This window comes from Sceloporus occidentalis, unplaced genomic scaffold (assembly GCF_023333645.1).
Source record: "Sceloporus occidentalis isolate IW3139 unplaced genomic scaffold, rSceOcc1.0.p SCAF_8, whole genome shotgun sequence".
Taxonomy (NCBI): domain Eukaryota; kingdom Metazoa; phylum Chordata; class Lepidosauria; order Squamata; family Phrynosomatidae; genus Sceloporus; species Sceloporus occidentalis.
Window position 1 is genome coordinate 36117632 of NW_028316988.1, and position 26268 is coordinate 36143899.

At 41.8% G+C, this 26268-nt stretch overlaps 1 protein-coding gene across 5 annotated transcripts in view; it reads right to left on the minus strand.

The window, feature by feature from the left end:
* The window catches only part of LOC149308689 (phospholipid-transporting ATPase IG-like), a 77685-nt gene that overhangs the window by 27982 nt on the left and 23435 nt on the right, over positions 1 to 26268 (minus strand). For all 5 annotated transcript variants that reach the window (XM_089536305.1, XM_089536304.1, XM_089536303.1 and 2 more), the window contains exons 2-17: positions 22435 to 22554; positions 18942 to 19031; positions 15677 to 15757; positions 15400 to 15507; positions 14169 to 14297; positions 12001 to 12104; positions 9941 to 9991; positions 9191 to 9255; positions 8644 to 8725; positions 7563 to 7713; positions 7256 to 7453; positions 5349 to 5489; positions 4096 to 4253; positions 2074 to 2145; positions 1087 to 1160; positions 855 to 958 (exon numbers count right to left, since the gene is read on the minus strand). In XM_089536305.1, the coding sequence (XP_089392431.1) occupies positions 855 to 958; positions 1087 to 1160; positions 2074 to 2145; positions 4096 to 4253; positions 5349 to 5489; positions 7256 to 7453; positions 7563 to 7713; positions 8644 to 8725; positions 9191 to 9255; positions 9941 to 9991; positions 12001 to 12104; positions 14169 to 14297; positions 15400 to 15507; positions 15677 to 15757; positions 18942 to 19031; positions 22435 to 22554 (1728 nt within the window). The remainder of the gene's footprint in view (positions 1 to 854; positions 959 to 1086; positions 1161 to 2073; positions 2146 to 4095; positions 4254 to 5348; positions 5490 to 7255; positions 7454 to 7562; positions 7714 to 8643; positions 8726 to 9190; positions 9256 to 9940; positions 9992 to 12000; positions 12105 to 14168; positions 14298 to 15399; positions 15508 to 15676; positions 15758 to 18941; positions 19032 to 22434; positions 22555 to 26268) is intronic.

Sequence of the window (26268 nt, forward strand, 5' to 3'; positions counted from 1 at the left end):
CCTCTAAAGCTTGGCAATAAAATAAAATAAATAAAGCTTGAAAATATTTTTTTCAAAGACACAAACTCTCAAAAGCAAACCTTAATTTTGCCATTTTGTACAAGGGTTACTATTTTACTATGCCATTCAGTCTAATGGGATTTGAGCAACCACGGATTTCAGTAAGGAACCAAACTGAAGCAGATACCACAGGCCCACTGTATTATCCAGGATTTATGTTTCCTCACAGTGGCCAGGCTGATCAGAGCTTGACAAAGTTAGGATTTGGGATCTTTTTGGACTGCAACTCCCAGAACACACTAGCTGACCATGCTGACTGAAGGATTTTGGGAGCTTCTGTCTATAAATCAAACTGTTCCAAGCTCAAAGACAGATGCAGAGCATCTGATGTTGAGGACACTGCCCTTGGATTTGGAGGTTCTGCTTCTCTGTGCATAAATTAAAATTGGGGTCAGAGTCATGATTATGAATTGATGCTAAGGCCCAACTAGAAACTGGGGCTAGTCAGTTTCTAGTACAGCCCTTGACCAAATAACCTGCCCATTCTTATTAACCAATGTTTAACACAGAGCCTAAAACCAAAGCAAGGAGTTTGAAAAGTCACTCCTTACCCTCCAAGCGAACAACAGTGCAGCAGCCAAAGCCCTTCTGCCCATCTCAGCATCATTCTTAAGAAACAAGATGGAGAAGACAGGAGGACTGAATCTAAGAACCTGGCAGATTTTTCTATTACTGGTAGCATATATAGCTTTATGCACTTGAAACTTAGTATGCAATCAAACCAGCTGACTATTTATGCTTTCTGTGAATTATTCCCTGAAACCTCGCAGTATGGGTACATCCAACGCACATACCATTGCATTTCGCTCCACATGTGTCCTGGTCTTCTGTGCTTCAGCTTCAGGGACCCTTGGGAAAATGGCTGAATCTGCTCCTTTGCAGAAGAGATACAGCTTTCCTAAAATGCAATTTGCAAAGGGAGAGATCTGGGTTTGATAACTGTGGGGAGATTAAGTGAAGAAACAATTGCTGGCAGTGTGAAATAAATTAATAAAAGGTTTCATGGGGGAAAGTATTTGAACTGACCGTTATTCGCCTTCACAAGAACACTCATTCGACGCCGGACACAGTCAAAATCCAGAACATTTAGCAGCTCATATCTTTTCAGAGGAGAGAGACAAAAGAATTGTTAGAGCAGTGGGAGGTGGGTTCAGATTCAATGCACATAATATCCCACCTCAAAAACACAGTTGACCTGTGATTCCAATGTCAGTAGGGCAAGGAGTCTGTTTTAGGTTCCAGTCCACAATTTGAAGGAGCATTACAAGATGTTGAGCCTATTCGGAGGGATAGGATGCAGCAACCTGGGTAGCTATGATTCAAAGTAAAACCTAGAGCAGATTCACTGCCTCCACTAACATCAGGCATACCAGCTGCCATTGCTCAAAACTGAACACAAGTAAACCAAGTTGTGCACCACTGCTAGACTCAATATACACTGTATGTGATATTCCATCACTAAGAAGTGTTAGGTCTGTAGCAAGTAGAAAATGATAAAGGGACTTGGCCATATCCACCATACTAAAGGCTACTGTTAGGCTCAGAAGAGGTATTTCTATGTATATGTATCAGTGTGTGTAGTTTAATGTAATGTATTATATTTTTTTATATTGGAATGTGTTTAATTTATTTATAAATTAATTGTGTGTGTGTGTGTGTGTGTGTGTGTGTGTGTTCTAAATCATGAAATGGGACGTAAATCTTTCTCAAATTGTAACAAAAAATTGACAGCCCCAAAGAATACATGCAAAATATAAACCTAGGATAGTATGCGCCATATAAACAAGACAGATAACACATTGTCCAGGCTGGTTTATACATCACTGAAATAAAGGTGGACCATACAGACCACAGCCTTGTCAGAAAAAGAAATAAAGGAGTGTGTTATACCCAGGCAAAATTAAATAATAAGACATTCAGTTCAATACTGCATTGCTTCCGACAGTATTGCCCTGAATTCATGTTCTCCTGAAAGGTTTTGGCTTCCTTCTGTCAAACTGCAATCGCGCCTACCTTTCGATTTCCTTGTATGGAGTCTTTACCTTCATGAAGTTATTTTCTTGTCCTAGAAAAGTGAAACCATACCTGTCAATAAACAAAAAGGACAGAATGGCGTTGAAAAAAAAAAAACAACACACACGCACACACTTTAAAATAAGAAGAAAAAAGAAAGAAAGACCATAAAATAATGAAAAAGAATAAAAATCACACAAGAGGAGGGCTGATTGAGAATACAATACAGGAAGGGCTATGTGGGGACTACAATTGTGGGGAAGCACGCAACACCCACAAAAAAGGCACTGGGCACTAACTATATCTTGTATCATGCATGTTTCTAGTCCTCATGGATGACAATATATTCTTGAAAGAATATGAGCAAAATTTGAAGAATTGCCAGAAACCAGAAATAACCAAGAAAGAGTTGCAGTATTTGGAGAGCAGGGCTCTAGTTCTCACATTGCTCTTCTCCCTGCCAGATGATGACTAAAATCAGAATTAGCAATCTCTGTAATTTATGTAAGATTCCAGTTTGAGTTTTTCTGGTTGCAGGACTTAAAATGCCTGCATAATGTGGACTGCTGCTTTTTCCAAAGCCCTGAAACACATCAGCGTTCAGCCCTTATCAGCAGTTCCTTTGCTTGCATTCCTTGTTTCTTTCAACTTAAAGGTAATATAACTGTTATGCTAGAGGAAACTGTCCCATCAAATATCTTGATTAATTCTGTCCATATATGTGTGTGTGTGTGTGTGTGTGTGTGTGTGTGTGTGTGAGTGTACCTTTTTTGCTTATTTCAGATTTTGCTCACTGGCAAAGCAAAACTGAAAGGAGCATTTAGGAAGCAGTTGACAAACCTCCAGTAGCTGTCTTGCCACCTGAATTTTAGTTTTGCTGCACATATAGATGGATCACAATTATGCTGCAGTTGCAATTCACAAGGGGAGGGGGAAAGCTAAAAGGATCTTGCATTTTTTATGGTGATCCCATAAAGCAGCCAAGACCACTTTAAAAAATTAAAAGGTACTCTCACTCAGAGAACAGGGAAGAGCGAAGTGGGTCACTGAAAAATTCAGCTGCACCTTGACAGAGACAAAAATGCTCTTCCTACTTACAGAATCGATGTCTTCCTTTGAGATGGGAACCAATCCGTTGACCATGTTTTAGGCCAGAAATGGGCAACTAGTTGCCTTTTGAGAGTCTCAGTGCCTAGTCATTACATCTTCCTCTCTGCCCTCCACATTCCAGTTTGAAAGATGCCAGCTTATCTCCCAGTTGGCTGGCATACAACCCATTGCTGAACAAATGGTTCTGGGATGGCCTCACTTTGCATAAGAGATGCCCATCATGTTCTTCACATTGGAACACTTGAGCTTTCCTCCTCAGCCAAAATGCATGAAAGCACACAAGTGAGGCCAGAAGCCTTTTAGGGACTTAGGTTGTGCAGTCCATCATTATACCAGCATCAGGTACTTTCTCAGCATTGCAAAAGGAGATTTCCAGTACTCTTTATGCAATTCTTCCAAATATGCAACCAGAGTGAATAGCATTGGGGTGCACCTCCAGTCCCTGATTCAAAATAGCTACTCACTGGCCACAGGGGTGCACTCCCACCAGTTGTGAGGAAAGGAACAGCTTTTGCCTTCTAGACCTCCAGGTATAGACCGCCAATAGGACTCCAAGAGTGGCAATTCACTCTTTTTTTACCAGGAAAAAAAGAAACAAAAACAAAGTGGGAGGGTAGGAGATGTTGGGAGGCCTGCAAATATAACCTGGTGGGTGCATATGGCCCCTGGACTGCACTTTGCTATTTCTTGCATTACTATAATCTCACTAGAACCAACAGCTGAACCTTCCAAAACCCAAGATCATTCTGGGGACAGATTTTAGTCAAAACTTTTGCCATGTTTTCAGTCCTGTCCTCAGCATCCAAAGTAAGGAGCAACCATCTGTGAGCCTTAGAGCCGTGGAAGGAACATCCGTGTGATAGAGGAGGGAGGGAGGAGAGGAAGCAGACTCGCCTCCAAAGCCATTCTTACTTTTGAGCCCCCTGAAGTAAAGCTACTTCATCTGGAGAAGCAGCAACGTATTTGCTCAAGATGCCTGAGTCTGATTTCCGTGCATCGACTTCATCATTTTCCTGGACCCGAACAGTGTGGCAGAGGCACAAAGCGCGCATAAACAGTTCTTCTTGGCTCTGGAAAGAGAATGTGAAAAACAACGACATTAGCAAAGAGGAGAAGAGATTGTTGCAGGAACAAGCACAGAAGATAACACAATGTCTCAGGTCTATTCACACAGCTAACCATTTCCTGAATGGTAAGAAGCAGGATAAGGCCATTTGTGGAGACTCTTTGCTAATTCAAAAGAGAGAGTAGCCATTCCAACTGCTTGGCCATGCAATGGCAGCCCATCTTACTTCGGCAAGTAAGCTGCAGCCCAGGACCAGAGATTAGACTATATTCTATGGGATACAATGGATTCCCCAATCTACTGAACTGGGGAGGTACTATAAGCAGAATTTCAAACAGTTATATCAAAACATTTTAAGAAGTAAATACCATAAAGGGACCAGATCCTGTCTAATCTTGGAAGCTAATCAGGGTCAGCTCTGGTTAGTACTTGGATGGGAGACTGTCAATAAATACTGTCATTGGAGGTTTTCAGGTAGTAGATGGATGCTCATTGCCAGGAATATTTTAGCGGTGAAGCCTGCAATGGCAGGGGGCAGACTAGATGACCCTGGATGTCATTTACAGTTCTGTACAGGTTGAGTCTCCCTTGTCTCAATTTCTGAAATTCCCCAAAAGCCAAAACTTTTTTCACGAGTGGCTGAGAAAGCGACACCTTTGTTTTCTGATGGTTCAGTGTGTGCATACGTTGTTTCATGCACAAAAAATATTTTAAAATATGACATATAAAATTACCTGCAGACTATGTCTATATAAAACATAAAGAAATTCTACATTTAGACTTGGCTCCCCTCTCCATTATGTACTTATGCGCAAATACAGGTATTTCAAAATCCCCCTAAAAAATCAGAAATCCAAAACACTTTTGGTCCCAAGCATTTTAGAAAAGGGAGAGTCAACCTGTCGTTCCTATCCTACCCTAAGAATGAGATTAGGAAAAAGTATTGTCTCCTGGATGCATATGTGGTCCTCTCTGCCCTTTCGCTTCCAAAAAGAAAAAGGTAATTTTGTTTGTGTCTTGCCACCCAAAAATTTCTTGTGTAATCCGTACAAAGTTCTTTCACTGCCCAAAATATTAAGTACTCCGAAGTTAATTTTACCCTTGCTGCTTTTACTGAGGCCTTTCCGCCATCAACCTCTGAGAGGGAACTGCTGTACTTGAAGCCATCTATGCTGCATTCAATGAACTCCATGGTGTTTTCTGTTAAAGTCCCTGTTTTATCAGAGAACACATATTCAACCTACAAGAAAAAAAAGGGGAGGAAAGGAAAATCCTGAGTAAAGACATTCAATTTTGGGGACCCCAAACAAATACATACATGCACCCATCCTCAGGTAGACTGCATCAACGATGAAACTGAAAGGATCCCTCAAATATACTTTATTTTATTATATTTTATTGCTAGAACAGGTTCTTGTTTTAGAGGTGGCCCTTGAAGCAAAAGATGGGGAGGGAGTAATGGGAGCTCCAGTGGCCACAAAATAGAAGGAAGGTTCCCATTGTGGTTTACGAATAAACCCTGATTTACATATGCTAAAGAACCGTGGTTTGTCTGGGGAAAAGAAACAGAAGACTCTACTCTCTCTTTCATGCTTAGAATTGCAACAAAAGCTTGTTCCTCTAAACCCCAGGTTCAGGGGATCATCTCAAACAGACTTAGTACGTTCAAGCAGTAGATCACAGTGAAAAGTTGACTGATATATCTAGATGATGATGATGATGATTAATTCCTTTACCACACTGGAAGAAGTATGTTCTCTCTGGTGCCCCAACAAACTACAATTCCTACAACAAATGGTGGTCGTATTTAATTGTGTGGTTTTTTAAAAAAAATATTTGTAATAAATATTTTAGCTCGGTCTTTCTTTTAAAATAATATATTGTAATCCCCCTTGAACCCTGGAAGGAAATAAATACCCCCTTGAGACACAATGGGATCCGACTAGATCCACTAACTCCTAACTTATAGGGTGGAAAGCAGTGAAATCCAACTATCTGAGTGTGTGAAAGGGAGTATGAGACATAAACGAAAGCAAGTGTGCATTTGTATTTGTTGGGTTTGTTCTATGTTTCCTTGGCCTGTTAAATCTTCTAGGATAGCCATCACACACAAAAATGAACTGCAAATTAGGGCAGCCCAACCAAGGAGACTGGTTGATGTGCACAACGGCTGACATTTCCCCGCATGGTAACAAGCATGCAAATCCTGCTTAGCGCGGGCTAATTATAGCATCAAACACTCAGGGGCCCACCGGATCAATCTTTAGTGCTTATACATATTTAAATAGGGTTTTTTTAAAAGAAAAAAATCCTGTGCTGAAAGGAACACTAGAACCTGGAAGTGTCAGGTTTTACTAAGGTCAGATTGTCAACTCCTGAAGCGCTCTGGCGAAGTGTTTTCTTTGAGCTGCAGCGTTGGAAGGCATACAGCCATCCTCTTCCTGTCTTCTTTGCCCCGTTTGTTTCACAGCCAAGCAATGCATGCTTTCCCTTTGTTATTCAGTTCAGTTGTGTTGTTCTCATTACAGAAAAACAAACTAGGAAATCGGACTCAGCAAACTAATGGGACATCATGAAGGAGAGAGATCATCTCCTTGGGTGGATAGATCCATTTGGGGCCGTTATGTTTGGACCTCCAAAGCATTTATAAAATGACTTCATTTCCCTTTGTGGGCTGTGTGGCAACCGAATAACTAGGAACATCTTTAAAATGAACATAATGATGCAAACCACAAGGGTTGGAGTTGTGTGGTCCTCCAGATGTTGCTGAACAGCAATTGCAAGCCAAGGGTAAGGAGTGCAGCTCAACAACATCTGGAAGATCACAAAGTACTCATCCCTGGAACAGAGTGATGCTGCTTCCCTTTTCCTTTCTTTTTTTGTATCATACATTGACAGAATGCAAGCCTAAAAGCAGTTTTTTAAAAAATAAATAAGTTGGTTACCTGCTGAAGAGTGGAACATTAAATGCTATGAATGAATGAATAGATGGGAAAAATGTCTGACCTGCCCAAGCTCTTCGTTGAGGTCGGAGGTATTCACTAAGGCCCCTTCCTGGCTGGCCTCGTCGTACATATCTTTGTCCCATGAAATGAAGAAGGAGCCCAGGAATTTCTGCATCTCGACTGTCACATACATGGAAACGGGGATGATGAAATTGAACAGGACCATGAAGGACAGGAAATCGGTGAACATCTTTAAGAGCTAAAAAGAAGAGAAAGATTTATGGCACTGATACACACACACAACACAGATGAAGGTAGAAAATACTACCCTGATAGCAATCGGAAGGAAGGGAAGCAAACTCAATTACCTTGAAAGTTTCTCTGTCCTTCTGGGTTTTTTGGTTGTACCAGGGCTCATCGTTGTATGGAACGCTTTGCCAGACATACTTCAGAGTGGTGCACACAACAGCCTTGCTCACAAGAATGCATAAGTAGACAATTAAGAAAACATTGATTGATCTGGAAAAGGAAAGCGTCCAAAAGCAAAAAAACAAAAATTACAGTTGTTCATATTGCTGAACAAGCAGGGATAAAATGTTGGATTGATCAGAGGCATAACAACATAGGTTTAAAGTTGGGGTGGACAACACCTACAAGACTAAGATTACTTCCCACTGAGACCTTGGAGGGCTACATCCCTCGTTGTACCTGCTCCTGTAAATCTCCATTTTTTGTTCCTATATGGGAAACATGAGGGACATTTAGGGGACATGAGGACAATCTCACCATGGTTTATGGGTCTTCCCTGGGCCCCAAGAAGGCATTTTGGGACAAAAATAATTTTTTAAAAATTTTGCAAAACTTTGCAAAACATTTGGAGCCTCCAAATATGGTGAAAATGTTCTTCACATCCCTTCGAGGGGGCATTTTAGAGAGGGAGAGCCCTTCTTTTGAAAAAGAAATTACTTTTGGGGGCTACAAAAGCAGCCGGGAAGGGCTCATGTCACATGCAGGGCAGACATTGTCCACCCTGGTTTAAAGAGAGTTTGTACTCCTGAACATTCCCACCTTAACACATTAATTCATGCATTGCAAATGGAGCCACTGCCTTAGCGGCATGTCTGGAAACGTTGGAAAGGCAGGAAATCTGTGGCTTTCTATGGACTTTGGCTCCCCTCAGCTCTGGCAAACGTAAGCAATAGTCAGGGGTGGTGGAAGCTGTCATCCAACACCTGGACAGCCCGTGTTGTCCTTGCCTGCTTTGGCCTCTCGGGCTTTTTTCCTGTTTACAAATTTCTATTTCCATCAGGCCGTTGGGAGTGTATACAAGGGAAGACGGTTAAAATACTTTGTTCCCTGTCCAGATCTTTTAAAAGAACACAGAATCAAAGAGATTCAGCTGCTGTCTTTAAAATAAAAATAAAATAAAATCCAGGCACCCTTGCTTACTTTTCAACGGCAGAGCGTTTCTGAGATTTTCCTTGGTAGTTCAAAGCCATTTTGGTCTCCATTCCAGTATACACTGCAACTCCTGTAAAAATAAAAGCCAATCCATTACTGGTCTCCCCAGACGTAGGCCAACACTGTAACCACTACTCCACACTACATCTCTTTTATTAAGAAACATCCCAGAAGAAGTATGGCTAAAAAAGAAAGAGGTAGCAGAAGGACCATCTAACAGCATACTGTATACTGCATGCTTTGTTGTTGTGGGCCTTCAAATTGTTTTTGACTTAAGGCATTCCTAAGGTGACCCCATCACAGGGTTTTCTTGGCAAGATTTGTTCAAAGGAGGTTTGCCATTGCCTTCATCTGGGGCTGAGAGAGTATGACTTGCCCAAGGTCACCCAGTGGGTTTCCAAAGCTGTGGTCCAATGCTCTAACCATTACATCACATTATGTGTCCGAGTTAAATCCAGTAACTGAATGATGAGGCACATGAATGAAAGAAGTTCTCTCTATCCTTTTTATTGGGAGAGTAAAGATAGTTACTCACCATAGATCTTAGGGGTATTTTTTAATGTTGCTCCCTTTAGCAAGAGGTTCTCAGGACCCAGGGCCCTAAAATGAAAGCAAGCTATTAGCTTCTTTGCAAAATAAGAAGTCTTCAGAAAATGCCACCAAATTGTAGTCCAGCAATGGAGGTGGGGTGGAGGATGACACCTTTTTAAACTAGGGGCTTGTCTATACAGTTAAAATATTGCTCATTTGAATCAAATAGTCTGTGATCCAGCCACATGCCGATTCGGAGGAATTGGGGTTTTTTTGCAGAGAGGGGGGATCTTCATAAACTCCACTGAAAAATTTCCCACTTTTTATTTTAGTATCTGCGAGTATCCACAAGGATGCACATTATCCAACATGTGGCTGGCCACATGTTCGATAATGTTTTGCATGACTGTGAATGGCTGCACATTTAGCAGAGGGAGGGCAAATAGATGCAAATTTGCTCAGGAATGAGAATTAAGTGTTGATGCAGATGTCCAAAAATCCACAGCAGTTTGCATAATATACTTATGTGTAGACTAGCCCTTGTTAAAAATTGATTACAAATCAATATCTATGGAACATATAAAATGAAAGCGGGGAGGACGGGGGATAGGGAAGAGTTAATGGAAAAGAGGTCTGAAGCTGATGGATGTCAGCAATGTCCTTTAGGCAGTAAGAGGCTAACTAGCTAATTAGAAAACACAAGCCCCGATCAATAAGGCGCAGCAAGAGTGAACCAACAAAACAGATGACAAACCTGGCTATTGGCTCTTGGTCGCCCTTGTAGATGTTAATTCTGCCCACAAACCTGGAACAAGAGGCACACACAAAGGAATATTTTGTTAGGCACTACTTGTGTTTGCATGGGAGTGGCTGCAAATATAAATGAGCAAAGCAGCTGAGCGCCATGAAGCAACTCAATGAAGTCAGAAACCTAGCGAGTTTTCAGAAAGAAGAGCTCACAAAGCCATGCCCAACAGGTGCACTCCGGTGCACTTTTCAACTACAGGAAAAATTAAATTTAAAAACTTAATGTAACATGCCATCGAATAGTTCAATCCAAGATTTTAATGCAGAAGTGGAGAAAGTGTGGCACAGGGGGCATATTGGGCCCCCAAAGTTGTTTCTGTGACCCTGCCACACTCTCTGAATCACCCTTTTTGGACCAAAAAAGGAGGAAAGATGAAAAGATCATTCTCTGTTTTAAAGTATGTGGCAGCCCCCTGCACTATTTAATACTAAAGGGGGGGAGGGAGCTTTCTAAGACCAGACTGGACTTCCAGCAACATTTGGTCTGGTTTGATTATGGGTTTTGTTGTTGTTTTGTTTCATTTTTTTGCATTTTTGATAGTCCACATGGTCTTTGAAAAGTACCAAGGCAGAAAACTGGACCCTGGATTTGCCCCAGCTGGTCATCCCTGGCTTAATATACAGCAACCATATTCAGTGGAGGCACAGACGTTACCGACAAATCGTCACTTGTTGTCACAGCCTTCAACTCACACCGTCCATCCCACCGTTTACAAAATGCCCATGTCTATCAAGGCATGACAATTGCTTAGTGCTGCACAAGAATGAGGAAGGCAAGCCCTGCCTTCAGGCTTGCAATCTAAAAAGGTGAAAGCGCACCACATTTGGAAGGGGAAGAGAGGAGTGGAAAGTGGCAAGGAGAATCAATAGCATGCCAGTGGGTGGGAAACTGGGTTGGGCAACTGATGGAAATGGTACAGGCTTAAAATTAGCCTCCAGTTAACTGATCAGGGGTCGATTTCACAATAAACCAGAAGCTTTTTTCCCTAAATGGGAAAATGAGGCCAACAGCAACAGATTGATGAAAGAATTCAGAAACATAGCTGTGTACGTTCGGAATACCAGTATTCAAAGGGATCTTGTTGCACCTTTGAGACTAACTGAATGAAAAATTGTAGAATAAGAGTTTGTAGATTAGAGGCTGCATCTGTATTTCAAAATAATGAAGTCTTACAGGGCTTCAAATGCCACAGCTCCATGCTATGGGATCCTGGGATTTGCAGTTTGTTGTGGCACCAGAGCTCTCTCGCCAAACTGCAGATCCTAGAATTCCATAGCACTGAACCATGACCATTAAAACTGTCAAATTATATTATTGCTGTAGTTTTGCATTTCTATGGTTATTCACACAGTCTTACTATAAAGATCCTTCCTGGCTTCCTGGACACAAATGCACTCCATGCATCTCAGGAAGTAGATCTAATCTATAAAAGTGTATGCTACAACATCTTAGCCTCAAAGGTGTTACAAGATCCCTTTGCATACAGATATAGGACAGTCTGTTATCAAATCTTCATAAAGAAGAAAGTCTCTCTTGGCATAGGCACAATGGCAGAGCACCCAGAGTACATTCTGGGAGCTTGGGAAGTTCATTTTGGATTGCAGCTCCCAATATCAATTAACCAGCATGCTGTTTGGGGACATTCTGGGAGTCGCAGTCCAAAGACTACTTTTCTAAGCATTGCAATTCCTGGCATTTCTAAGGCCTGAAAAATTTCTGCCTCAATTTCTGGATCACGAGTGCCACTCAGTGTAGGAAATACTGAGTAAGATGGGCCAAAGATCTGACTCAGAATGTAAGACAGCTAAACCATAGGCAGAAGAGTCTCATCCAATTCTCAAGTGGTTATTCTGCATGTAGCCAGGCAAATAAAAACCTCTGGAGTCTTCCAGAAAGACAAAAGCTGAGCCCACCACGCTCCCGAGTCCCAATTCAGCAGCCAAATTTTTCAAAAGACTTCACAGCCTCAGTCAACCAAAGGCAAAAATCTAATTCCCAGAGCATACCTGTAGAGGTCTGGTTGTGGCTGTTCACATTCAATGGTGGCAGTAAGGCTATCTAAGGCTCGGCATGAACAGAGGTTGGCAGTATCCTGCACAGTGTAATGGGTCTGGACAGAGAGTAAAAAAAATGGGTTGTTCAGTTTTCAGAATCCAGAGTATTTGTCATATAGGCAAAAAATTGCAGCAACAGAGTAACATGGCTATCTGCTCTTGGGGGTAAAAATCCACATGCAATTTAACAAATTCTGGGGCTCATCTATAGCCTTGCTGCTGAAAACGGTACCAGGAATTTGGATCTGATCTATCTTTGATCACCTTGGGCAGGTTATTATTTTATATATATTACATCCACTCTTATCTTACTGCTTGGTTGTTCAGATTGCTTGTTAGGTTTTCTTGAGAATGGTTTGAACTATAAAATGAGATGGATGTGATTCAGTTTTTCCCCCCCAAGATAAACACTTGTGTTAGGCTAGTTAAAACCTTCTGTAAATTCTAATTTTATAGCCCACTCCCTGAGCAAAATAAGATGTGTATTTCCTCCTTTCATGGCTATAGGTCTAAGTCTAACTGATCTCAGAGAAACTATTTCTGGGCAGAGTTTGGAAAAGTTACTCTTCTGGACCTCATAACAACTGGCCATGTTGGCTGGGGTATTCTGGGATTTGTGGTCATAACTCTTCCAAGCTCTGCATCTGGGAATTATAGGGCAATTTTTTGGGATCACACTGACTACTAGTGAATTCTGGGATTTGTGTCCAAAAGACAACTCTTCCTAGCCCTGCATTTGGGAATTATAGTCCAAAAAGTAATTTCTCAACCTAAGCTTCATGGTCAACAAGTTTTGACCAGCATTACCAATTCTTTATATGGCACTTTTCATGCATGGTAAAGACACAGAAATGGGTTGTTTCCACAAATCAGTTGAAAAGGAATAACACGTACGCTCCTACAAATTTCATGAAAAGGTGCCGACATTTCAACAGGTGTGCCAGTTCCTCCAGAGATCTGGCTGAGGATCTCTTTAAATTAATCAGGTGAGACAAGAGTTAAGCATTCGAGAGAGGGGAGCCTATTCTTAGCGTCGCTTGGGCACATAAGATCCCATTTTCCTCTTAATTAAATTAGAAAACCAAGGAAGAACCTAAAATTCTTCTAAAAGAGGTTCTATTTCTAGAAACTATTCAGGCGCTGTAAATCACTCCTGTCGACAAGATGCATTGCTATAATCCATCTTCATAAACAAAACTCGCCCGGATGCTTCCTGAACGCGTTATCTTGAAATTTTCCTCGTTTCAAGCCAGATGAGAAACAACTCTATTGCATCAACAGCAGGAGATGATGAATGGTGTTTGAAAAACCCACATTTCACAACTCGGGGGTAGGGCTCAGAGGCCTTGCACAGTGGAAATGGCTTCTGCACTGGTGCCTAACAAAAAAAGAGCACATCGTACGCATTCTCTCACTTCTACACATCCTGTTGCCTTTTGTTCTTGTAAAACATGAAGAGGCAGGAGAGATCTAGAGGCAAGGTCAATTCAACTTACTCACTAGTCAGTGCATGACGGTGTACTATTATGGCTTCACAGATTTCCACATCTTCACTATGTCTGCACATGTACATGTGTGGACATATGCACATATTTGATACAATAAAAGTCAATAGAAGACTTTAAGTGATCATCAACCTCTCAATGCTGTTGGACTGCAACTTCCATCAGCCCCAACTAGCATACCATGGATGATAGTAACTGCAGTTCAAACTGGATGCAAATGGCTCTTTGGTCTGATGCAGCAAGACTGTTCTTATGCTCACAGAGGCTGTATCAAAGCTTGTTGGACTGTGACAAAAAGACTCTGCAAAGTCTATACCATTTCATTTTGCTAACAGAATCACTTGTGAATATATGTTTTCCTCCTGGCCCAAATTTCTGACACACAGCCTTAGCAATCTGGGGAGACAGGCTGGGCTAAAAATGTTTGCTTTTTGAGTTTTTCTGGGATATATGGAAGCATGTGCAGATAGTTATGTGAAGCCATGTGGACAAGGCAAAGTAGCATCATCCAGACACCAATTCACCACTTCTGTAAGACCCAGGTCCCAGCAACTGAAACCTAAGACAGACAGAAAGGGCTTTGGGTCAGCCTGTGCCATTTACCCATTCTGTTACCTTGACATTTGATTCTCCATCGAGACTAGCTGTAGTGACATAACAAGACCCATCCTTGGTACTCGATGCGAGGAATATCAGATCACAGGGGAAGGTTTCATTCGCTGACACTTCCACTATGTCACCAACCTTAAAATCAAAACAAAGAAATTATACTGAACCACAAGGAAATATGTACACTAATGTGGCTGTACTAGAGACAGAAATGAACAGCATGGAAGAGATGCTGCAACCTATTTCGAGAGTGAATTGCCAATCCTGGATACTTCCTGGAGAAGCAATCTATCCTTTTATTGACTAATGGCCAGGAAAAGAGCAGTCTGAGAGGACTGAGGGTGGAAGAAATCTTTCAGCTAGACTTTGCTTAGCCCTTGTAAAGAGTGAAGTTTCTCCATGGTGGTCCCTGGCCTTCAACACACAATGAACTCTGGTTATTTCTTTGGCTCCCATGTTTTCTCCCCCATTCCCAAGTCTGATTCCCTCCCTTGCTTCTTGGTTTAAGCAAACCATGAAATCTAATACTGCACCCAAACCAAGCAGCTATTCTTTTCAACATTAGAATCTGAAAATCACTCCAAACCACTGCTGGCTCACTTTGATTGTAAAGAATAAAACAGCTTCGTATCCCAGCCGGCCATAGCCAGGATTAAATGCAAGCCACCACTAGCAGGTTAGTAGAGAGGAAACAATACTTTCTACTAAGTGTAATGGCAGCAGATCTAGCCTTTCCCTCCCAGCCTGTTCACTCATGTGCAAGGAATTCCTTGCTACAGGCCAAGTTGCTAAATACAAACTGGCCAAACATTTCAACAGTATGAAATCCTAAAGTAACAATTTCATCCTTTTTTCCCCCTCCTTCGGAGACTACACATGTATCCACACCGCAGAAATAAATCAGTTTGACACCATTTTAACTGCCATGGCTTCATCCTGTGGAATCCTGGGATTTGTAGTTCGGTGAGGTATTCAGCCTTCTCTGTTAGAGATCTCTTATGCCTCACCAGATTACAAACCCTAGCATTCTGTAGGACAGTGTCATGACAGTTAAAATGGTGTCAAACTGATTTATTTCTGCAATGCACATGCCACCCTGAGTGCATATCATGCCCAAATCTCCAAGTGTATATTTTAAATGCCACACACCCCACCTTCTGTTTTTTGCTACATTCTCTCAACCAGTCAATGCTTCCCACTGACTTCCAGGGAGCCATTTCTTGCTTCCCTGCCTCACCTTGATCCCTTCGCACTCTTTCCTCACACGCTTTGCATCTTCAATCACAAAAACATTGCTTTTGTTCACTTCTTTGTCAGCTCTGTGCCGTAACCAGTCCTCATAACCCTGAAAGGAAGGCAGAAATCAGCAGCAGAAGTTAGCAGAAAAAGTAACTAAAGTCAAAGAACAGAAGGGGTGATAGAGGAACAAATAGAGGATAAACATTATTATTATTATTATTATTATTATTATTATTTTCTTTTTGGGTGGCAAGGAGAAGGTTGGAAGAACATACCTGCTTAATAGCTGTAACAGTAATAACAAAGAAAAGGGGAAGACCACTTGTTACAGGGCTGGTTGGTGTGTCCACTATGACCTAAGGAGGAAGAAAAGAAAAGGCATATTATTTCCACTTCTAAAGAAAAACAGTAGTGACAGATATAAGGAAGTCTACTTGTACAAACAGTACACTCAGATCAGAGCTTGGGAAAGTTACTTTTTGGACCACTACACCCAGAGTCCCCTATCCACCATGCAAACCATGTTGGCTTGGTTTCTGGAAGTTGTGGGCCAACGTTTTCCCCAGGTTCTGCAAGCCCTGGCTACACAAAAAAGAAGAGTCATCAAAAAAGAAAATATACCATGAACTTATTCAGAATGAAAACAGAACTACCCTTCGCCATGCTGACCTGGGGATTCTGGTTGTGGCAGTCCAAAAAAATTTCCAAGCTCTGATCCAAACTGACACATTGAAAAACAGTCTCATGTACACAAAAGCCAAAGTTCATTTGGCCAAGACTTTTCTCTGGAAAATCAACACCATTCCCCAACGCACATTCTTCCTTCTCTCTTGTGTGATGTTTATGGAAGGATGTCAGCAACTGTTGCTTGTATGCATCCTTGCAGGCATTATATTCCACTACATGTCCTGAAACTTACAGCAAAGGGATTCTCTCTGCACAGATCTCATCCTCACCAGCCCTTCTGACTATAAAACATGTAATATGTGTTCGATGTCAAATACAGTCGAGCCTTGTTCCGGTGGTAGAGATTTGCAGACCGTTACAGAAACAGTCTCTGTATTTGCCCTCATTATGTCTTGGGAATCTCAAGAATTAACAGCTGTTGGCTAGGATTCTCAAGAGTTAAGCAGATGTTTTAAGATGTTTGTCCACTAGAACCCAACTATTCCATAGGACCAAGCGCCTCTGGACCTAGTCCAGTGTTAAAAGGGAGCAAGGCCGAGGAGGAAAAAACACTTCTTGGAAGTTTATGCACACAATCTCCACAAAAATATAGTCACTTATTTAGGTAGTAAGACCCAAAGATATACAAACTTAAGAGGGGCAGCTGTGTTGCTGCAGTAAACAGACACACTTTTTAAAAGGTCAATAAAATTAAGCTTAGCATCTTGATAGTGACATAGGCTGGTGTAAATTCCTCTGAGCATGCAAAGAGTTTTTTCTGGACAATGCATAGCAACCAGATGCAGCTGATGGCAGAGGTAGGCATGTGGGACCATTGTGCATGTGATAGTGCATTAAACTATACAAAACAGCATATTAATCTGCATTGCATCTCACATTTGAACATGGTGTTTTGCCGAGTATACACACTAAGCATTGATCCACATGCACTACACTGCACTGCGCAGTTGTTCAGTATAACATAACCCCATCACCAGATATTTACGTTATGCTGAAATGATGCAGGATCTTATCCTAAGGCTGCAGTCCTATGTACGCTTACCTTGGAACAAGTCCCACTAAACAAGGTGAGACTTGCTTCTGAATAAATATGGAAAGGACTGCAGTGTGCAGTAATTGCTACCATTAATCTGCTCATCTTATAGCTGTGAAAAATGCATTAAACACTCGCAGGGGACAAAACAACTGTGTGTTTTTATTTGTCAGGCTTTGCCATTAAGCAGCACAGGTCTGTATTTCCTAGCAGGTGCCAAGTATCTTATTATGATATAAGATCATTTCCAACCATGGTATCCAAGACCAAAAAGAGGGGAAAGAGGACAAATGTAGCAATGGGGACTTGTGATTTCCCCCCCCCTTCATTCTAGTGTTTGGTGATCTGGAGACTTTCCACATGGTAGTAATGCTCTCACATACACATGAACACAACTACACACCTCGCAGGTGGACATTAATCTTTATGACTGATAAGATTTTCTCAGCATTTCTGAGTATGTGTTGGGAGAGTGAAAGGAGACATACTGCAAAGCAACGACAGTGTGGAAACACCACATCCATAGCTAGTGGGCCTATTCTGATTTCTTTCAAGTTAAATATAGTCTTCCTTTCAACCTGTTCCAACTGAAAGCTCCACAAGCAGTCTAGATATTTCTGTTGATTTTGCTGTCCCCAGAAAGCTGTCCTGAACTACAACAGGAAGCAGTGACCCATTGTCTTTTCACAAAGTAAGGTTATTAATAATCCTGAGGCCAAGTGGCCAGCCCCAATTGTTCAGTCCAGGATTTGAAATATCTCAAAGAAATTGAGTCTAAGCAATGGTGCAGTCTTAGCATCAATTTAATTAGGTAGAAGCAGCTTAGGCACAAGGCTCAGCTTCCTTTGGAGATCATTCCTGCCTCATCTTTGATGCAAGGACAGCACGAAGACCTAGCAAAGCATTCTGTCTCCACAGCTGAAATGTTGCGGTTGTCATGGAACCCCACAACAGTGGATTCCACATGCTGCACTTGGCAAAGTCTGGGAAACAATGAAACTTTACAAGAACAGACCAAGTTATTTCCCTTCATTTGCACTAGCGAGTGCGTCTGATGTAATAAAATCACAAATGCTGGTATCTATTGCACTGTCGAAACATTGCCAAACGAGTGCTGATTCTAAAAGATTCATCTGCGCAGCTACAGAGTGAGAGAGGGCTCTTTGGCAGGAACTAAAGGGAAGCTGAATCCCTTTTCCAAATTGTGAGCTGCAGGATTTCGGCTTTGTAAACAAGGGGTCCAAACGTGTACCCTTGGCTAATGGATTGGGAAGGGCTTTTAGGACAACTAGTTAGATCAGCACATTATTATATGGCAGAGAGACAAAATGTATTCCTGGTTGTTAAAGAAAAACTTAACTGGACCATGAGGATACATCACTGATCATTAATAAAAAGTCTTCAGCAGGGTCAGGGATGGGAGATGGAAAATGCTCTGAGGCTGTATCTTTCCATGGAAATTTTTTCCACACCGTATCAGTCCACACTACACATGTTTATCTAGAGTTATCTGGGTTACCATACTGGAGCCAGTCATGCCAGATGAATGAATGCAGATACAAATGTCTAGTTATTCTTCTAAGGTAACACTGACAAACCCAAGTGCACAGAAAAGCCATCTCACTGGGTAGAGCCAAACACTCCCACAGCCATTGTGTTTTCAGAATACGCATCAAGACTTTTAGACCCTTACTCCCTCTTAAGGCATTCCTCTGGAGGCAATTTTCTATGGCAGTTTTTAAAGAACAAAACAGACGCACAAGCTACTTGCTGATATCGCTTTTACAAGAGCAGGCTGACCTCTACAAAAGCAGACTTACCTGTACAAGGAAGATGATAAGGAAGTAAAAGTTGGCAATTCTTCGAAACTGTTCAAAGAGATTCTTTGGGAGGAAATTCCAAACTGTGTACTGCGGGACAGAAGCAAAAAGGCAGATATCAGCCCAAACTACTACCAGCAATTACATCCATAGTGGAGAAGGGGACCCCAGCACTCCATAAATCCAGGTAGGTCACAATTATAAAAGTGGCATCAAAGCACTTCTGAAATAGGGCACGGCCAAAACATTTTAATGGTTGCCCAGCTTCTCTTTTTTTCTCCCACATGTAACTTCAGAGATGAAACCAAGGATTTGGTTCTGTGAGGGCATGCTCTGCTGCTAATTCCCATTCCAAAATACACATTTTACTTCATCAATATGTACATATAGAAAGACATAGATAGATGCCCTATCAATATCATGTCAACATTGCCAAAATGCTTAAACGTTTCCAAAATGCTGAAGGCCTTAGTCAAAACATTACATGTATTGTAATGTTTTTATAAATTTTGTAAGCCGCCCTGATCATTTCCATGGAAGGGCGGGGTATAAATAAAATTTATTATTATTATTATTATTATAAAATCTCAGTTAGAGATACTGCAATGAGAGCACAATGCCATGCAGCCATCTGTCTTAGGACTTTAATATTGGTTAAATAATATTTAACCTCCTACCTGTCAAAACAAAACTGAAAAATATACATCATGGTCCAAAAAAGGCAAACCTACCACACATTTGCCACCAGTGTCATGGTAGACATGCCCTTCACACAGCTTAGCATCTTACCTGTTCCAGCCAACCCCAAAATTCATTAAATGAGAAGCGACATTCACTGGCCTCCAGATCCAGAATGCCAGAATCGGCATTAATTAATGCTAGTGGCATGCAGCATTTGGGTTGTACTGCAAAGACGACTTAACTTAGATGTTTGGGTCCAACAGTTAAGTGTTTAGAAGCTCACAGCATTGCTTCTCTGGCTGCTGAACATGGTAGGAAGTTTTGAGTAGCTCCATGATTGGTCAAATCTAACATTAACTCACACAGGTCTTTTATACCCTGCCGCTTGGATGGGATAACATGAACAACGTATAATAAGACTATTTGAATTTGGTCAGGAATAAAGCCTCTTTCTCTTATGGTACGCTGGCAAAGACTGGATGTCTATGTAGTTGCTGTACATGATTATTTTTGTCAACTCTAGAGAACAGAGCAGTTAGCCGGTTTGAAAGATTAGTCATAGAGAGAACTGAAATTCTTGTGTGTCACCCAAATTAAGCTACAGTCGAGAGTCAGCAAAGAGAACAGTCATCATGCCTGCTTCTTTCATGTGCATGGCTCATGCCTATATCTATGGTCAAACTGGACTGCTACTTTTGTTAACTAGTTGTGCCCCGTCAAGAGTTTCTAAGGACCCTTGGATCGAGACCCAGCTATCTCTCATGATAAGCCACCAGGGTCAGTATAGGTTAGTCCATTACCATAGTGCATTGGTGGGCAGAGTGTGACCTATGGGTCATAGGTGATGCACATGGTCATTTCTGTGCTCAGCCTTGACCTTTGCTCCTGGAAGAATTCCAGTAAAAAGAGGCCTTTCTTTCTCTTCCTGGATTACTGTACAAGCAGAAATTTTGCCCGAGAACAAGACACAGAGCTTTGGGTTTCTAGGGGCTGAAGCCTTTAACGTACCCCCCAACTGAAAATAAGCTGTGGGGAATCAATTTAAAAAAAAAACATTTTTGAGGAGGAATAGCTTACTATAGTTTTCTGAAGAACGCAAGTGACCCCTGCCAAAGTCATTAAAGTTGTCCACTTTAATGACTTCATGCTAGACAGTAGGATGTCTTAAGATTTTGGAACTACAGTCAGCCTTGCATATCCACAGATTCTGCAGCCACAGATTCAACCATACATGGCTTGAAAATATTAGTGAGGTTTTTTTTTAAATTCAATAAACAAACCTTGATTTTGCCAGTAAGGGATACTATTTTACTGCGTTGTACAATGGGACTTGAGCACCCATGGATTTTGGTATCTACAGGGAGTCCTGGAACCAAAGTCCAGCAGATACCAAGGGGCCACTGTTGTATTCAAAGAGACAGTCTCAAAGGCGCTACTCGTTTCCGTCATGTCATTGAATGGGTGGATACGTTAGGGTGAATATTTTAGTTCTCCCAGCAGACCAACTCTACAAAAGCTCGTGCCACAGCTTCACACAGTTAGTCTCAAAGGTGCTACAAGATCCCTTTGCATACTGATGTTCCACACTAATGTCCAGTTAGTCTCAAAGGTGACCCTTTGCGTACTGGTATTCCAGACTAACATGGTGATGTCTCTGGATTCTAGATGCACCTTGTATCAAGCTATTCCACAAGACACATACCTGCAGGCACTTCACAAACCATACACATGAACATACACAAACCCAGCTCTGTGAATCAGATTTTCCAGCAAAGACAAGTATAATGCACATGACTTGTGCAGAATCTACTATACATCAACAACTAACAGAGGCTGATGTTTTGTTTTGTGGGAATCCCTTCTGTCCATTTATAACCACCACCTGTTCCCCTTCCTTAGAAAAGCTGAAGCCTTTTGTTATGCATTCATTGCTTGACACAATGAGCCCAGGCTTCCCACTCACAGCCTCCGAAAACAAAATAAAAGATTCAAGTGGGACAGCTGACACAGTTGCTTAGAAACAAATATACAAAAACTATATACACACATAAGGTGAGGTTTTCGTGCACATTATAAATTCCACTCGGGTTCCAAAGATTGCCATATAACAGCACATAGCTAATGGTGAAAATAATGGTGATAATCATGAATTCATATAGTACATCAGTGGGCAAAAAAAGAAGGGGGGAAAAGGAGGTTACTATTATGCATAAAAATACAGTCTTTTAAACAATGTTACACTGTTTAATCTGGGGATTTTAAATTATTTTTAAAAAATTTGTTAAGGTTTTTTAAATGATTCTCTTTGGGAGCTGCCTTGGGTCCCACTTTGGGAGAAAGTTGGCATGCACATGAAATAAACTGATAAATAAGTGTGATATGGGACTACTGCATGAAATTGACTAGACTACATGTCCTACTTACACCTAGTTATTAAACTAACAGCATCCTAACACAACTGGAAGACTGTTGGCTGAACTGATACATATATGTGCAGCACACATTGAGAAATTTTGAGTGCCAATTGGGGTTATGTGGCTATGTGGCCATGAAAAACCCAGAAAAAACTATGGATGCCAGCCAAAAATACAAGCATATTTTACTGTAAGGCTCCTATTGTTTCCATGATTTTAGAACAAGGGGACAGGCCCATACAAAAAGCTAGGAAACCACCAATTATACTTTTATGGGAAAGGAGGCATGACCATCTGAGGAAGCCCTGAGAGGGGCTTGATTTGGCCATGAGCCTAATATTCCCCCCATCCAGGGACTGCATGCCATTCCTGGAACTGCCTTAACAGAAGCAACAGACCTTGGATGAGACGATCTGGTTCGAGCAGAACTTCTGCGGGACATAAGCCTCCCTTTCGGAAACATGGCGATGGCCGACAAGGACAGTACGGGTCCCGACGCGCTTCTCTTCGCCGATAAACTACAAGAGAGGAGAGGGTGAGAAATGAGTTATTGTTTCTAAAAAGTCTTGGAGAATGGATCCAATCAAAGATTTGTAGCATTCAATGGATGAAGCGATCAGCTCCTGAACACAATTCCTCTGTAGCTCTTGGGAGTTTCTCTCAACAATATCCTGAGCAAGGGAAGCTGAAATATGGGTCCTTTGGATGTTCCACTCACACACAGACAGTGTGGCTGTCTGGACAACTGTGTAATGCTTTTAAAACATTACACAGATCTTCCACTTTCAAGGCTGTCTCCTCTTGCAGCCTTCAGTGGAAATAAAGCATCCGCCAATTATATCATACAAACCACAAGCAGCAATTACTGCTTTCCTGAAATACAAGACACCGCACGTCACACAACTTACATTTTAGCCGTTGCTTAAGTTGTACACAAGTAATTTTTAGTTATTTAAAACAGATCTATCTTGCCTCTCCAACCCATAGGGAGCCACAAAGCAGCTAACGTTTGTCTAGAAGAAGGAATCAAGACAATACGAAACAATAAAACTTCCATGCTCAACTGCATCAACAGCAAAACCACAACAGGTATTAGAAGAGCAGCAGAAAGAAGGCAGCAGTTCTCAATCTGATGAGCTTTTCTGGATCAAACTGAAAGCAACAGCATTTTGAGTCATGACTTTCTTAGAAGTAAGATCCGCAGTACTCAAAGCACACACAAAAATGTCACGTGAATTTCCATCATGCACTGGAGATGGTGGAGATACACAACACATGGCCTCAAACAAGTCTGTTCATAGGAGAAAGCCTTCTACAAACAGGCTTTCCCAACGGGGAGTCTCCTCCAAAGCTTATCAGATCCCTCAAGAGCCAACTACTTGCGGTGCCTCCAAGGCAGCTCCGGCAAAGTGTGCAACCACACTGGGTACACGGTAGAGCACTCTCTCAAACAGATAAGTCAACAACATACACCAGAGTCTTCCACTAGATGCTGAAATGGCATCAGACTTTCAGGGATTTCCCTAGCAGTCAAGCAAACATGGAATAAGCTTCCTAAAAAGAAAAACAACATGTGCATATTATAGCCCCAAAAAAGGCAAAGTTGGAAAAAAAAACCATACTGAATCAGATTCACAGGCCATCCCATCTGATACGACCTTCTCCGACGAAAGATGATTCAGAAGAATAGGCAAGAACTTTTAAGTTATTTTTTGCAGTGACCTACTTAAATCAACTAGTGTGAGACTGGGTAATGCTTCGAAGCCATTTATATGCCTGCTCCGGCACACATACACACACATCTCTCTGCATCTCCAATATGGAAAAAGTTGCTCACAACCAAGAAATTAGGAAGGATTTCCCCCCCTCCTTTCTACATCCAACTGCTTGGGTGGGAGTGGTGATAAGTTAAAAATAGTTCTACATGAATCTGGAGGGACACATCTATCACTGCCTAAAACTCTGTACTGGAAATGCACAGGAATGGGCATTATCAGATCAGGGGGTTTCCACATGAAGACCTTGACATCTCATGTGATGTGTGGCCAAGACCATTTTCTTGTGTAAGTTGACTTCCTTTTATATTTCCACCCTAAGCCCTTTTGAACTAAGGAATAAGAAAAGATTAACTCAAAATGGGTGGGCCTGCCTCCTGGAAAAGCCTTCCAAGGTCCCTCCACACTCTCCTGACATTTCTCAGCCTCCACGCTACGGAAATCTTGCTTCTGTGGGATTGCAAACACATCACATGTACTTACTGCAGAACTTCAATAGAACAAGAAGAAGGACCACTGGTGCAGGGGGCACACTTTACGTTGCACAGGGAGGTGTGTGATGAAGAATGCATTTTTATGCAGCCTCCCAAAACTCCATTTAAAGTAATCCTCTAAACAGCTTCTCTCTCACAATAGCTATTTAAATAGTTGAAATGCATCTAGAAAACCATGGTGAGGGGAAAGGGAAGTAACTTCTGATGAAAAAGGAACATATATAAGCCTTCCAGTCAACCCAGTCAAGAGCTTGTTGTTGTTAACTGTACTCCAGTTGATCTCAACCCATAGTGACCCTGTGGATAAGACATCTCCAAGACCCCCTGTCCTCCATTGTTCTGCTCAGGTCCTACAAAGTCATACCCGGGACCTCCTTAATAGAGTCCATCTATCCAGCACGCAGCCTTCTTCTCTTTCTACTTCCCTCCACATTTCCTAGCATTATTGTTTTTTTCTCCAATGAGAACATCTTACAATTAAGGAGGCTTAATATTTTTTGGCCACAAACCCATCCTTCCCCCAAAATCTCGGCACAGCATTTACAGCACTCTATGAAAGCGTGACCACTATCGCATTTGTGACAGGTCAGCAACAACACAATAATTCTGAGTCAGCCCCAACTACAATGGGCCAAGATGTCTCACCAGGGAGACTCTGTTGCAAGCGTCATGTTCGAAGGTCCATTGTTTCCAGGAGGTGGTTTAAGCACATGCCTGAAGTAAGGTCTATTGTGGGCAACAGGGCTTGCTTCCAAGCATGCACACACAGAATGGCACTTGCAAGCTTTATCTGACATTACTTTTGGGGAAGATGTAAAACCCAGCAGTAGAGCACACGCTTAGCATGTGGAATGTGCCAGGTCTAATCCATTAGTTAAAAGCCAAAATTGGTAAGAAAAGACTCCTCCACTCAAGGCACTGTCCAGAATTAATACTGAGCTCAGCTTGGAAAAATTACTACGGTAAATTGGGCCCTCCACATTCGCTGGGGTTAGGGTTGTAGGACCCCTGTGAAAGTGTAAAAGCTGCAAATAAAAAAAAAACAACACGAGAAAACACCTCTTTAAGAACCCCAAGGTCTTCCAACACAAATCTGTGGTCAAGATCTGCAAGACGCTGGCCACTGAATTGTCCCAGGGGACCCACAAATGCCTAGAGAAGTGTTCCCTCCAGGAATCTTAAAGTCCTCCAGTGCATCTTCTGGCAGACACTGACCACAGAGATGTGTTTAGAGTTTCCTAAAGATAATATATTGATAAAACCCATGAATAATCAAATCCGCAAAAGTCAAAGCCACAAATGTGGAGGGACGACTGTATTTTGAACTGCACCTCCCAGAATCCCCCAGCCAGCAGACTGCAAGAACGGTCGCTTTTCAAAGCCGTGATAACAGGGATACATGGACAAACACGCAGCAGTTTCCTATGCTCCCTGGGCTAAATCCATCTTAGTCCCAACAAGAGTAGGCCCACAGAAATGAATGGGATAAAATACCATTGACATAAACCCCACTGATTTCAATAGGTCTGTGCTCATGGGGCCAAGAATTCAATTTAGCTTCCTACAACCTAATGAAATAATTCTACCAAGTCCAGTTCTACCCTTAAATAAAGTTTATACAGTGGGTCCTTGTAATCCACTGGGGTTTGGCCCCAGGATCCCCCGTGGATGCTGAAGTCCCATTATATATAATGGCATAGCAAAATGTCATCCTTTATATCAAGTGGACAATCAAGGTTTGCTATCTGAAATTTATACTTTTGAAAAATATTTTCGAAAATGACACATCTGGTTGGGAACGGCAGCTCAAGGGATGCGTTTTCAGAGTGCTCTGAGAAACGTCCTCTTCACTGGCACTTTTCCCACCCGCTGAGGACAACGCGGAGTGGGGAAAACCCCCAAATACGGCAATATTTGGGCGAAGAAACTCAGCGGTTCTTCACAGTGCCCTAAATACCCAGAA